This window comes from Scyliorhinus torazame, chromosome 3 (genome assembly GCF_047496885.1).
Source record: "Scyliorhinus torazame isolate Kashiwa2021f chromosome 3, sScyTor2.1, whole genome shotgun sequence".
NCBI lineage: Eukaryota > Metazoa > Chordata > Chondrichthyes > Carcharhiniformes > Scyliorhinidae > Scyliorhinus > Scyliorhinus torazame.
Window position 1 is genome coordinate 204,938,554 of NC_092709.1, and position 15,383 is coordinate 204,953,936.

A 15,383-nucleotide genomic window follows, 5' to 3' on the forward strand; every position below is an offset into this window, starting at 1 on the left:
AAAAATTAGTCAACTTGCTAATTTCCACAAATAATGCTGACCAATGTTCCCATTTACTGCTATCACTTCATGACTGCCAGATTCGAACGTGTGTGCAAAAGGGATTTTGTTCATTTTCTTATGTTATTATTCACCTGTTAACCATTCTGGTGGCAAAATTTACAATATCTAATCAGCAGGAAGTGATATATTTATAATCTTGATATATGAGAACACAGCAATGGGCTGAATAAAGCCGGGGTATGGGGGCATTGGATCCCCCCACTCTACCCTTCCTGAAACAAAGTCGGTGTAGAGCTGACCTCGTCCTCACTGGCTTGTCCTGCATCAATAACAGGCTGCAGGCAGGCTTAAAAAGGGCCAAATTGGACTTCAAGACCTCACTTGGGAGGAATTACCGCCCTCTGGAGCTGCTGGCCAATCAGATTGGGTGTCTGCTCCATCAGTCCCAGCAATGCCAATCGTGCATTAATGGCCACTGCTGGAACTGCAAGAAGAGGTGCAAGAAGGCCCATGGATCTCGAGGGAGAGAGCTGATGAGGGGATTGGGGGCGGGCGGGGGGGGGGGGGGTGGTTGAGTTTAAGGCCCCATCTTCGATGGACAGACTTCTCTGATCTGCAAAGAGTAGCCCCTGAAGATTGACCCCACCCACTTCCTTACTGCCCTTTGATGAACGTTGTTTAAAAAGCAGGCTGCCCACTGCCCACTCCCAATGTTTAATTCCGCAGGGTAGTCTATTATCAGGGTTAATTGGCTTGTCAACAAACCCAATTGACCTTTGAGTACCTATTTAAATATAGCAGGTGAGCTGCTGCTTTCAGTGCCCCCCCCCCCGTCCCATATTATGGGGTTGTGCTTGGGGTTAAGTGGGAAGGTGGTGGGTGGGCACTCGCCCTATTTAACACGCTCCCCCCCCTCATCAGAGACGCATCTGGCGGGGGCACATAACATGCAGCTCAATAATGAATGGAAGTACACAATTTTTCATGGCTTCAGTTAACCCTGAAAAATTCTCCTGTAAATTATAAATAGACTTACCATATTGTTTCAGGTCCAGTTCTGGTAATCACTGAATACTGCTGTTTTGGTGACCTTTTGAACTTTCTGAGGAGGAAACGGGATTCATTTGTTTGGCCAGAAAATGGAGAACAGAACCTGGAGAAGACACAATATAAGAATATTCCAAATCTGAGGTAAACAAAAAATTAACACTATAACCCTCTCTGTTAAGTTATTGCATGTGCATGTTTAATTGTTTTCTGCTATAATGAAATTCTACACCACAGGGTCCCATATTCAAGACTTTATCATAATATCTGTTATGTTTTGAGATCATCACACAGAAATATTCAAATTTAAAAAACCTCCACCCTCCAATGTTTCCACATTAATTGCTGGCCGAACATCAGCGCCGAACCAACCACTATGCTCTGCCCCTCCCCGCTGGCGGTGGTATTGGCTTTCTCGCCCGCACGCCAACGGGAGGATGCTAATGGATGCAAATGAGTGCTAATGATCCATTTGCATCCACTTAGCAGGTCCGGCACCAGAGTCCCCGGACCCTCGCAATTCTCTGATTCTCCAGGCCAGGAATGATCATAGATCGTAGAATCTACAATGCAGAAGGAGGCCATTGAGGCCATCGAATCTGCACTGGCCCTTGGAAAGAGCAGCCCACTTAAACTCAAGCTTCCAACTATCCCCGTAACCCAGTAACCCCATCTAACCTTTTCGACACTCAGGGGCAATTTAGCATGGCCAATCCACCTAACCTGCACATCTTTGGTCTGTGGGAGGAAACCAGAGCACCCGCTGGAAAACCACGCAGACTGTCACCCGAGGCCGGAGTTGAACCTGGGTCCCTGGTGCTGTGAGGCAGCAGTGCTAACCACTGAGCCACCGTGCCGCTCCTAATCACATGGGCGGGATTCACTGCAGCTATCATCAAATGTGTACCTTGCGTGGTGGACCAAGGGGGTGACTCCTTAAGGAAGTTCTCCCCCAAAAGTCTGGCTAAGGATCTCAACCCTCCCACCACTGCATCCCCTCCCGGTGAACCCCTAAAATGGGAGATCCCCCTCAGGGACTCATTAACTAAAGAACTCCCCACACTCACTCTCTAAATAGGGAGTCCTTGTGGAGGGCTCCCTAACTAAACGTCCCCCCCGAGACCCCCTAAAACGGGAGGCCTCCCAGGGAACCCCTAACTAAAGGAGCCCCCCACAGAGACACGCTAACTACACAAACTCCCCAAGGGACCCCCTAACTAAAGGAGCCCCACCAGAGAAGCCCTAAATAGAGAAATTCCCCAAGGGACCCCCTCACTAAAGAAACACAAAGATCCCCTAAATAAGGAGACCCCAACACGGACCCCCACTAAATCTCCCCGATATCCCCGAACTAAAGTGACCCCCCGTAGGGACCCCTTAACTAAGCAGTCCTGCTCGGACTGGGCCACCTCCCTCTGTGTCTGCGCCACATCAACCAGCACCTGGGCAATTCTGCCAATGCTCTCAGCCATGGCCCGCTGTGACTGGGCCATGCTCAGGAGCGCCGCTGCAAAGTCTTGGTGGCTCTGGCACATGGTTGCCTGTGAGAGGGCAGCCCTGTCCTGGGCTTCGGCCACTGCCTGCACGGATTGCCCCGGGCCTTGGACATGCTGATCCATAACCAAAACCCCCGCCCCCAAGGCTTCCACCAGGGATACCACCCCTGCAATGTTGGCCTGGGTGGCACGTATGGTCGGCACCACCTGCCGCACCTGCATGCAGTTGGGCCTCTCCACCTGCACCTGCAGGTGCTGTTTGCTCGCCGGCGTCCCCTCATGTAGTCCCTGGCTCTGCAACTGCATCTCCACAATCGATGGGACCAACCGTTTCAGAAGCCCAAAACCTGTCTGGATGGCAGCTAGTCCCTAGCCCTCCGACGATCCTACTCCTCTTGAGTTCCTATCTCCACCTGCTGTACCAGATCAGCTGTGTGGTGTGCATCAGATAGTGTCCCCAGGAGCCTCTTCACTAAAGTGTCCAACCGAGGTGAGTGTCTCTGGGATGGTGGAGGGTTTTGGAGACAGCTGTGACGGGAAATATGTGTAATCCTCAAACTCGAGGTCCGGGGTGTCTTGGATCTTGGGTCTGTGGCTCGTGTCCTTGTCGGTGTCCTCATCGCTGGTCTGCACCTGGGGTTGTGGCTGTGGCTTTGAGCGGGGACACCAGAAGGTCCAGCCCCATCACCAGCAAGTGCTGCAAGACACAAGATAAGACGCATGATTAGACTGCAGGCCGGGGGAGGCATGGGGGGGGGTATGTTGGGGTGTGTGGGGGGAGGGGGGTATGTTTGGGAGCGGCGAGTAGTGGTGGTGGTGGAGTGGGGGTGAGGGAGTGGTATGAAGGTGGTGTGGGGGTGGTGTTGGGCCGGCGTTGACACACATGTCGCGGGGAACTGCAACTCAGCAAGATTTCACTTCCTCGCCCGACGCTGACCTCCATCTCAGTGACTGCCCTTTCCTCGGGCCCACTGACCACGTCCAGTGGCCGCTACTCTGCCGCGGTGAGGGCTGCAGGTCTTCCAGTCCCCCTCTGGTCTTTTCCCGCTACTGGCGATTATCAGCGACCTCCTCTAGGGGGGCGGAAACAGAAGACGCAGAGTTTTAGACAGTCCGACGCTGGCTAGCTGGTGGCTTCAGTGGCTTGGGCATCCGGCCATGGCAGCCTGTATGGGTGCCGGATTGTGATGCAGGGTGGGGGTTCGGACGCCCTCCGCATGGGGGGCTGGGGTAATACGTGTGTGGGATGGAGGTTGGTGCCAGGGACACAGTGCTGCCTACTCACCTGGCCGCCCTGAGGAGGTCGTGTGGTTTCTTACCGCACTGCTGGCCAGTCCGGTTGATGTCGCTGACGGCGCTGACAGCCTCTGCCACTTTGTGCCCAGGCATGGTGAATGGTGGCGGCTGGCAGTCCTTTCAAAGAACAAAGAAAAGTACAGCACAGGAACAGGCCCTTCGGCCCTCCAAGCCCTTGACGACCATGCTGCCGGACTAAACTACAATCTTCTACACTTCCGGGGTCTGTATCCCTCTATTCCCATCCTATTCATGTATTTGTCAAGATGCCCCTTAAACGTCACTATCGTCCCTTCTTCCACCACCTCCTCCGGTAGTGAGTTCCAGACACCCACTACCATCTGTGTAAAAACCTTGCCTCGTACATTTACTCTAAACCTTGCCCCTCGCACCTTAAACCTAAGCCCCCCAGTAATTGACCCCGCTACCCTGGGAAAAGCCTCTGACTATCCACTCTCTCTATGCCTCTCATAATTTTGTAGACCTCTATCAGGTCGCCCCTCATCCTCCGTCGTTCCAGTGAGAACAAACCGAGTTTATTCAACTGCTCCTCATAGCTAATGCCCTCCATACCAGGCAACATTCTGGTAAATCTCTTCTGCACCCTCCCTAAAGCCTCCACATCCTTCTGGTAGTGTGGCAACCAGAATTGAACACTATACTCCAAGTGTGGCCTAACTAAGGTTCTATACATCTGCAACATGACTTGCCAATTCTTATACTCAATGCCCTGGCCAATGAAGGCAAGCATGCCGTATGCCTTCTTAACTACCTTCTCCACCTGTGTTGCCCCTTTCAGTGACCTGTGGACCTGTACACCTAGATCTCTCTGACTTTCAATACTCTTGAGAGTTCTACCATTCACTGTATATTCTCTGCCTGCATTAGACAATCCAAAATGCATTACCTCACATTTGTCCGGATTAAACTCCATCTATCATCTCTCCGCCCAAGTCTCCAAACAATCTAAATCCTGATGTATCCTCTGACAGTCCTCATCGCTATCCGCAATTCCACCAACCTTTGTGTCGTCTGCAAACTTACTAATCAGACCAGTTACATTTTCCTCCAAATCATTTATATATACTACAAACAGCAAAGGTCCCAGCACTGATCCCTGCGGAACACCACTAGTCACAGCCCTCCAATTAGAAAAGCATCCTTCCATTGCTACTCTCTGCCTTCTATGACCTAGCCAGTTCTGTATCCACCTTGCCAGCTCACCCCTGATCCCATGTGACTTCACCTTTTGTACTAGTCTACAATGAGGGTGCTTGTCAAAAGCCTTACTGAAGTCCATATAGACACCATCCACTGCCCTACCTTTCCCAGCCAGCATACATGATTGCCTGCCTCTCCTCCATGGCGCCCAGCAGGGTCTCGAGCTCGGCGTCCAAAAAACAGGATGCCGCTCTCCTTGCTGCCATCTTGTTGGCTGGAATGGTGAGTGTGGGGAGTGAAGTGTGTATATGCGGCTGCAGCTTTTTGGCTTCCTGAGTGTAAATCACGAATCCGGCGAATTCCACACCGTTTCCCATTGGAATCGTTTCCCACGTGGCGCCAATGCTAGCCCCTTAACAGTCACCGAATCTGTCAGTTTTGCTGTCATAGAAGTCCACGAATCCTGCTCCGGCATCAACACTTTGCCTTAGGAACGGAGAATCCAGCCGCATAACTTTGTTCAGGGCAATTTGAAATAAAAATAAAACTACACAGGGGTTAATAAAAAATGTTGTGCTTGCTACTAGTAACAGAATTCATAGCATTAACAATATGTATAATTCAGCTTCAAATGGTGGTCGGTGTCATACTAACTCACTCTGCACTGAATCAGTCGTTCATCAATGCATGTTTGTTGCAAGCAAATTTCAAAATTAGATGCTGACTCAAGACTCGTTGATATGCCAACAAATTTATTGTTCAGAAAAATACGCGGATGAGTTATTTGATGCATATTGGTAGGGTAGACAAGTGGAACTTTTGTTTCTTTTATTTCTGCTGACTTAAGAACTCAGGATATATGTTGCTTTTAAAGAAGCCATTTGTCAAGATAGACGAAGAGCAGTGTCACTGTGAATTTGCTCAGTCGCTTCTCAAAATTGCATTGGGCCCTGTTGATATCCCATTTAATTTTAATGACATCCTGGGGTCAAACCGGTGTTTTGCAACAGGATTTCAGCATAGCTCTTGACAACTTGAACAGAATTGTTTGCATAGGATGCCAAATAAACTTCCAGGAATAGTGACCCCATTGTATTATAGGATTGCTCCCTAAGGCAGCAGACCTGGAATGGACCCCTTCATTACTTAAAGTGCCGTTAGTGGCAAATATAAACAGCAGCTGTCGATTTAGGTAGGTTTAGTCAGTTATTTTCGAGGTCTAGTTAGGGTGAGCTCTGAGCCTGTCTGTACAGGACAATGGGATCTTTTTTTTGTACTGTGCGGAACTTCTCCCAATGTAGGAGAAGATTGATAACCCAAAGGCAGCTCAGCATGTGCATATTTATCTAATTTTCCTTAAAATTGCACTAGTCCCAATCACTGTATGCGGCAAAGTATTCTAAAGACATTCCTTCTAACTTTCTTATTCTATTGGTGAAAATTCTAACTGGTGAACCCTGCTATGGGCAGCACAGTAGCACAAGTGGATAGCACTGTGGCTTCACAGCGCCAGGGTCCCAGGTTCGATTCCCCGCTAGATCACTGTCTGTGCGGAGTCTGCACGTTCTCTATGTGTCTGCGTGGGTTTCCTCCGGGTGCTCTGGTTTCCTCCCACAGTCCAAAGGCTAGGTGGATTGGCCATGCTAAATTGCCTGAGTGTCCAAAAAGGTTAGGAGGGGTTATTGGGTTACGGAGATTTGATTTGATTTGATTTATTATTGTCACATGTATTAGCATACAGTGAAAAGTATTGTTTATTGCATGCTGTACAAACAATGCATACCGTACATAGGGAAGGAAGGAGAGACTGCGGAATATAATGTTACAGTTATAGCAAGGTGTAGAGAAAAGATCAACTTAATTCGAGGTATGACCATTCAAAAGTCTGATGGCAGTAGGGAAGAAGCTGTTCTTGAATTGGTTGGTACGTGACCTCAAACTTTGGTATCTTTTTCCTGACGGAAGAAGGTAGAAGAGAGTATGTCCAGGGTGCGTGGGGTCCTTAATTATGCTGGCTGCCTTTCTGAGGCAGCGGGAATTATAGATAGAGTCAATGGATGGGAGGCTGGTTTGCGTGATGGATTGGGCTATATTCACGACCTTTTGTAGTTTCCTGCGGTCTTGGGCAGAACAGGCTCCATACCAAGCTGTGATACAACCAGAAAGAATGCTTTCTATGGTGCATCTGTAGAGGTTTGTGAGGGCCGTAGCTGACATGCCAAATTTCCTTAGTCTTCTGAGAAAGTAGAGCCGTTGGTGAGCTTTCTTAACTATAGTGTCGGCATGGGGGGACCAGGACAGGCTGTTGGTGATCTGTATACCTAAAAACTTGAAGCTCTTGACCCTTTCTACTTCATTCCCATTGATGTAGACAGGGGCATGTCCTCCACTATGCTTCCTGAAGTCGATGACAATCTCCTTCGTTTTGTTGACATTGAGGGAGAGATTATTGTCGTCGCACCAGTTCACCAGATTCTCTATCTCATTCCTATACTCTGTCTCGTCATTGTTTGAAATCCGACCCACTACAGTGGTGTCATAAGCAAATTTGAAAATCGAGTTGGAAGGGAATTTGGCCACACAGTCATAGGTGTACAAGGAGTATAGTAGGGGGCTGAGGACACAGCCTTGTGGGGCACCGGTGTTGAGGATGATCGTGGAGGAGGTGTTGTTGCCTATCTTTACTGATTGTGGCCTGTGCGTTAGAAAGTTCAGGATACAGTCGCCGAGGGAGGAGCCGAGGCCAAGGTCACGGAGTTTGGAGATGAGTTTTGTAGGAATGATGGTGTTGAAGGCTAAGCTGTAGTCGATAAATAGGAGTCTGACACAGGTGTCTTTGTTATCTAGGTGTTCCAGGGTAGAGTGCAGGGCCATGGGGATGGCGTCTGCTGTGGACATGTTGCAGCGGTAGGCGGACTGTAGTGGATCAAGGCAATCTGGGAGGCTGAAGTTGATTCGTACCATGACTAACCTTTTGAAGCACTTCATGATGATGGATGTGGAGGTTATTGGGTGATGATGATGGATAGGGTGGAGGTGAGGGCTTGGGTGGGTCGGTGCAGACTCGATGGGCCGAATGGCCTTCTTCTGCACTGTATGTTCTATGTAACCAATGGGACCTCTGGAAGCTGCTTTTAAAATTCCCAAAACTTGGAAATCTTTTAATATATTGTAAAGTCAGAAGAAACAGTAGTAGGCGTGATCTACCAGCTGCGATGCATTGACAAAGTCTCGCATGTAAAGTTAAAGAGCACGGGCTTAGGGGTAGTGTATTGAGATGGATAGAAAATGTGTTGGCAGACAGGAAACAAACAGTCGGAATTAACGGGTCTTTTTCAAATTGGCAGGCAGTGACTAGTGGGATACTGCAGAGGTCGATACTAGGACCCTACCAGCTATTCACAATATATATTATAATTTAGATGAGGGAACAAAATGTCATTCTCCAAATTTGCTGAGGACACCCAAGTTGGGTGGGCGGGTGAACTGTGAGGAGGAAGCAGAGATCCTTCAGTGTGATTTGGACAAGTTGAGTGAATGGGCAAATGAATGGCAGATGCAGTATAATTTGGAAAAATACGAGTTTATCCACTTTGGTAGCAAAAACAAGAAGGCAGACTATTATCTGAATGGCCATAATTTAGGAGATGGGAATGTGCAAAAAGACCTGGGTGTCCTCATACAGCAGTCACTGAAGGTAAGCATGCAGGTGTAGCAGGCTGTAAAGAAGTCAAATTATATGCTGGTGTTCATTGCAAGAGGATTCGAGTACAGGAGCAGGGATGTCTTGCTGCAATTATTCAGGGCCTTGGAAAGGCCACACCTGGCATAATGTGTGTAGTTTTGGTCTCCTTATCTGAGGGAGGATATTCTAGCTGTAGAGGGACTGCAGCGAAGGTTTACCAGACTGATTCCTGAGGTGGCGGGACTGACATATAAGGAGAGTTTGAGTCGGTTAGGATTGTATTCGCTGGAGTTCAGAAGAAAGAGGGGGGATCTCATAGAAACCTATAAAATTCTAAGAGGACTAGGTAGGGTAGATGCAAGAAGAATGTTTTCGATGGTGGGGTGTCCATAACCGGGGGTCACAGTCTGAGGATACGGGGTAGGCCATTTAGGACAGAGATTAGATATTTCTTCACCCAGACAGTGGTGAACCTGTGGAATTTGTTACCACAGGAAGTAGTTCAGGCGAAAACATTTTGTATGTTTTCAAGAAGCAGTCAGATATTGCTCTTGGGCCGAAGGGAATCAAAAGATATGGGGTGAAAGCAAGATTAGACTTTTGAATTGGATGATCAGCCATGATCAAAATGAATTTCGGAACAGGTTCAAGGGCTAAATGGCCACCTCCTGCCCCTGTTTTCGATATTTCTAAGAAAGGTGGTGCGGCCGGTAGATGCCGGGAGATCCTTCTTCCGGTATCTACCCGGCTCGCCACACCTCGCGAGATCGAACACGATCTTGCGAGATATTGAGATATGAATCCCATGGCAGCGATGGTCCATGTGGGAGGTGCTCTGCGCATGTGAGGTGGGGTGTGGGTGGCCCGAGGAACCCCTTATAGGAGAGTTAGGGTTTTGGGGCGGGGTCTGGGTGCTGGATAGGGGGTTGAGAGGTTAGGAAGCCATTTAAAAATGGCGTCCCGATCTCTTCCTGAATTGAAGAGATCTGGCGAGCCGAGTTCCTCGTAAATAGAACTAAGTGCGGCCTCAGCGGGGAGTTCTCCACTGAGGCTCCGAATTGCAAGAGTCCCAATAGAGAACATTTTTATTGCGCTCCCTTCTAAAACAATTAATTTTATATTATAAGGAAATCTATTTTATTTTTCCATTTCACACTTCAATCTCCCTCACCTCTTCTTTCAACTATTTCAGACCACTAGAATTCTTGATTCACTTCATATTCATTGCATCCTAATTTGCAGGTATTGTTCACAGTTTGTGGACTGGTATGTATATACGTTTTCCTGGCTTTATAGACTTTGTTCACAGTTTACAAACTGCTTTGTGTACACTTTTGAATAGGCAAATGATCGCACAAGGTTCCAAAATCCAAGCAATCCTTCTCAGCACCTGAAAACAAAAATACTATTGGTTTACTTCAGTGTTTGTTGCAAGTTCATAACCCATTGATTTATTTACATTTATTCTTTGCTTACTATAGCAACAGTTCTGGATCATACATGGAAATGAAACCAAGTAGTGTAACATCTCCACAAAAAAAGGCAGACAAAAGAAAATTCCCGAGCAAGGGTAAGTTATCTGTGATGTGAGAGGGCTACCCATCATTGTAATATTTTTGCAGTGTGATTAAATGAGTTGCGAATGTGCAGAGCAAAACAAGTCATTAATCAGGCATCAAGTTCAATGTTACAGAAAGAAAATGGTTCATGAATGATACAATGTCCCTGAACACAGGAGCTGAGGATGTGGGAATATTTACTGGTCTTATTTTGTCATTACCCATGATCTAATCAATGGGGACATGAGTCTGATGAGTGGTGCACAGCTCTGTAGAAGGTTCATACGGACATTAACTGCATTTCTCTCCCTGCAGATGCTGCAAGACCTGCTGAGTTTATCCAGCCCTTTCTGTTGTTATTTGTGTGGTGCACAGTGGCTGGAACATGGCCCGACCTGCATTTCACCAGCCCACTGCTTGCCCTCACTTTTGGAACTGTCCATATATATGAGTGGGCAAATGGGTGGTAATGAAGGAAGGACATCATTCAGTACATTTTCTGTGATTACTGCCCGAGCAGCGTGTTTTGGAGATAACTTCAATGCTGAAAGTTCTCAAAAAGGAATGTGCAATCTCCCACCCCATGAAACTTCTGATTTATTTTTTAAAAAAGCAGCCCCTTTTTTTTTAGCAAATCCACCAACAATTTGCCTTTTCCGTCTGCTGCACCCAGTGCCAAAGGCCTGCAGTTCCATTTGTCTGTCTTTCCAGATGGGCAGCTTAAAACAGGCAGGAATCTCATTGGAAAATTGCCAGAATCATGACCAATTCTCCTGGGTCAGGAGAGGGGAGGATGGATGGGTGGATGTCGACTTCATGCGATGTTTTCACCAAAGTGGAAAATCTCATATTCTGACTTAAGCCCTGATTCAAACTTTCAAGGATTTCCATTTAAAAATAAATATTTGCATTTATAGAGCTTTTCATGATCACCAGACATCTCAAAGCACTTGACAATCAATCAAGTACATTTTTGGATTATTGTTGTGCAAAATATGACAGATAACCTGAGCTCAGCAAACTGCCACAAACAGTTGTAATGACCAGATTGTCGTGATGTCGACAATAAATATTGGCCAGCACACTGGGGATAATTCCCCTGCCCTTGTTCAAAATAGTACCATGTTTTATTTTTACATCCACCCAAACAGGCAGATGTGGGCTTGGTTTAACATCTCGTTTGAAATACCCGCCTCTAAAAGTACAGCGCTCCCTCAGCACTGCCCTGGAATGGCAACCTTGATTTCTCTGCTGCATCCCTGGATTGAGACTCAAAACAAAGTCCTCATGATAGAGGCAAATGTGCTAACACCTGGACCACAGCTGACATGTAACTGGTGCTTTGGGGACATGAGTTCAAATTCCACCATGATAGCGGTTGAAATTTGAATCCAATTAACAAATCTAGAATTGGAAGCTAGTCTCAGTAATGCTGACCGCGAAACGACCATTGATTGTTGGAAAAAAACATCTGGTTCACTAAGTCTATTTAAGGAAGGAAGTCGGCAATCCTTGCCTGATTTGGCCTACATGTGACTCCAGACCCACAACAACGTGGTTGACTCTTAACTGCTCCACGAAATGGTGTGGCAAACCACTCAATTCAAAGTTAATTAGGGATGGGCAACAAATGCTGGCCTTCTCAGCTTCACCTACTTTCCAGGAAATAATTTTTAAAAAACACTGCAGCAGCTGTGTTGCAACAGCAGGATAAAACAGAAAGCGGTTTTGAAAATGTCAACTTAGTTTTTTCTGCTGCACGTGCATTGCTGTAATATTGATCTTCATTTTACATGTAGATCACAGGTCTAGGGAGGCAACGTTTGGTTTGAAAGCAAAGACCATCCTTCCATGCAAGTAACTTATGGCCATGGTTATATGGCCCCTCCTGCGTAGCAGGATATTACGGTCCCACTGAACTGAATGGCGATCAAAATGGCTGGAATCATAGAATTTGCAGTGCTGAAGGAGGCCATTCGGCCCTTCAAGTCTGCACCAGCCCTTGGAAAGAGCACCGCACTTAAGCCCACGCCTCCACCCTATCCCGGCAACCCCGTAACCCCACCCAACCTTTTTGGACACTAAGGGCAATTTAGCATGGCCAATCCACCTATCCTGCTCATCTTTGGACTGTGGGAGGGAACCGGAGCACCCGGAGGAAACCCACGCAGACACGGGGAGAACGTACAGACAGTGATGGAAGCCGGGAATCGAACCTGGGACCTTGGAGCTGTGAAGCAACTGTGCTAACCACTGGGCTAAGGTGCTGCCATTCGCTGGTGTGGTGGGGGGTGGGTGCGATGGCCGGGGCGGAGGGGAGACACACAACAGGCCAGCGTCGAGCTGTGAAACCTTGGCCAAATCCTGGCCGGTATGGTTGATGAAACTGATATTGGAAGCTGTGAAAGAATACCTAAATGTTACAATCCCAGTTGATGAACATGGATACTATCGAATGACATAAATGTGACACACAAATTGTGGCTGGGATTCGTCGATTTGAGTTCGTCCCACCATTGCCCCAGGGCAACGGAAAATTTGATGCTCGGCCAAAACTCCATTCACTGCAGGGGGACTAGAGAATCATAGAACATAGAGTGCAGAAGGAGACAATTCGGCCCATTGAGTCTGCATCGACCCATTTAAGCCCTATTCCCATAATCCCGTCGGCATGAACGGATGGAGAATTACGGCCTGTATCTTTAAATTTAAGAGTTATGTAAAGATGCCAGGAAATTGGAAAAGTATGCAAAGAACTAATATTTGCATACATCTGATTTGCAAATGCGTGGATTTCGCTGTACCTGTATTTTCAGAGGTGGAAAAGTTCAGAAACTGGTTGCCTTGTTACTTGCTTAACAGCAGCAATTACACTTCTAACTATCCCATTGGCTGTAATGAACTTTGGGATGCCCTGAGGTTGTGAGAAATAGGCCGTTTTCCCAATGTTGCCAAATCCCAAGACCAAATATAAAAATTACCCTGTAAATTATGCAATAATTATTTTGGATTATGCAGTATATGCATTTTTAATGATTATTTTGAATTAACATCAAATACTTTTTTTTACTAGAATCATACAGTGACAAAGAAAACAACAATGATGTCACTGAAGAGGATAACTTGGCTCTGGAAATTGAAGACCTTCTCATCTTTTCCTATCAGGTTGCAAAGGGAATGAACTTCCTTTCCTCTAAGAATGTAAGCTTGCGTTACTCAAGAAACTGTTAGTTGAAGATGATTTCAAATTCACCGGGCGGAATTTTATGGTGCCTCCCGCTGGTGCGATTTTCCAGTCCGGCTGAAGTCAATGGCCTTTTGAATGGCTCGCCACATTTTCCCGCCCCGCTCCTGCCACGACAGGACCATAAAATTCCATCCATAATTTTCCTTAAGTTATTATTATTGATTTTTTGTTTTGTTTTACAGTATGTTAAATTATATATTTAATTAATTACAGTGCATTCACAGAGACTTGGCCGCAAGAAATATTCTTCTAACCAATGGACAGATTGCAAAAATATGCGATTTCGGGCTGGCTAGAGATATCAGGAATGATTCGAATTATGTGGTGAAAGGCAATGTAAGTCACTCTGGAGAGCTGGCCACTGGTTTATGGCATAATCACTTTGCAGCACAAAGGCCATCAGAACATCTAATACATAACACTGGGGACTCAATCGCATATCAACTCCCGACCACCAAGAACTCAGTGAGATGTTAACACTGAGCCATCAGGGACTGAAGCACACGTCATAACATTTGGTCCTTCTAAGCTTCTACATAGTCATCTCTTAAATTGTTTGCCGGTAGTAGTGATCTTGATTAACTTGCCCTCCTGTCCTCTTGTCTGAAACACCTTGCCATATCTGAGATACCCTTTAAAACACTCTGGTTGGAATCAGCATCTCAACTTGCTCAGGAATCACTGGTAAAAATCTTCTACACTACAGTGCATCAATATATGAATATTTGACAATTAGGTTTCAATTACATTTTGTGCTGATGATGTTGAAAATATGATGATTGTATCCTCAAATTGGCTTTTAGTTGAATGATCTGTTTTAAATCCAGGCTCGTCTTCCTGTGAAATGGATGGCTCCGGAGAGTATTTTTGACTGTGTGTACACATTTGAGAGTGATGTCTGGTCTTATGGCATTTTATTGTGGGAAATCTTTTCATTAGGTACGTCTGCATCCCTTCTATCTTTTCAATTTAGTCCTAACTGCATTAATTGTAAGTGAGTGTATACAAATCTGTGGTAAATTGTTTAACATCCTTTCACTCTAGGGAGCAGCCCTTATCCTGGCATTCCTGTGGACAACAAATTCTACAAAATGATCAAGGAAGGCTACAGGATGCTGAGTCCTGAACTTACGTCTGCTGAGTTGTAAGTAATTGATTTTCTCAAACTAGTTACAACACAAACTGCCCTTTTAGTCAATATCCCTTCTCTTTGTGTGTAAGGGCTTGCTCTGACAACAGCTTGATATGTTGCCAGACTTCAGTAGTAACCATTATGTAGCTTGTCAATGAGCCAAAGTGTGCACGTGCATGATACTTAATGGTTTGGTACTGGAGATCAGAGCTTTTGTTTAGAGGATGGGAAATCATGTTGTTCTACATCATTTAAGTCAGGTGTTACAGCTTCAACTTCTAGCCAGCTGTCAGATACAAAAATGGTAAAATTTGCTTACGAGTTGTGCGTGTGATTTGAGGTGCCAGTTGACTACAAATGCTGTACATAATTCTCCTTTTGCTTGTGTTCCCTTGTGATCATTACAAATGGGGGCACGCTGAAGATAAAATGTACAAAACAATGGCTAGCTTGTTCAACCATCCAAATCAATGTGACATGATAATATTCTTATCACAGTGAAGTTACTTAATAAGTGTCATGCTAACAGGAACATTTCAATGTTATTTTGGTTAAATAGTCGATTCTCTAATTTAAATGGTTATGGTTCCAAACCCTGCTCCGGGACAGAGCACATAATCAGTGTAATACTGAAGACAACTCTGTTATTGGGGTCAGCTCTGCTGTTCCAATAAGGGCCTATCTACTTAGGTGTATTCAAAAGACTGCAGGTAAGATTCACCCATTGCCATCACTTACACTCATCACTAAGGATTTA

General features: G+C 46.1%; 1 protein-coding gene across 2 annotated transcripts in view; it reads left to right on the forward strand.

The window, feature by feature from the left end:
- kita (KIT proto-oncogene, receptor tyrosine kinase a) overlaps positions 1–15,383 on the forward strand; it is a 186,888-nt gene that overhangs the window by 158,803 nt on the left and 12,702 nt on the right. For both annotated transcript variants that reach the window (XM_072496779.1, XM_072496778.1), the window contains exons 14-19: positions 1,053–1,194; positions 10,170–10,258; positions 13,321–13,448; positions 13,708–13,830; positions 14,322–14,433; positions 14,539–14,638. In XM_072496779.1, the coding sequence (XP_072352880.1) occupies positions 1,053–1,194; positions 10,170–10,258; positions 13,321–13,448; positions 13,708–13,830; positions 14,322–14,433; positions 14,539–14,638 (694 nt within the window). The remainder of the gene's footprint in view (positions 1–1,052; positions 1,195–10,169; positions 10,259–13,320; positions 13,449–13,707; positions 13,831–14,321; positions 14,434–14,538; positions 14,639–15,383) is intronic.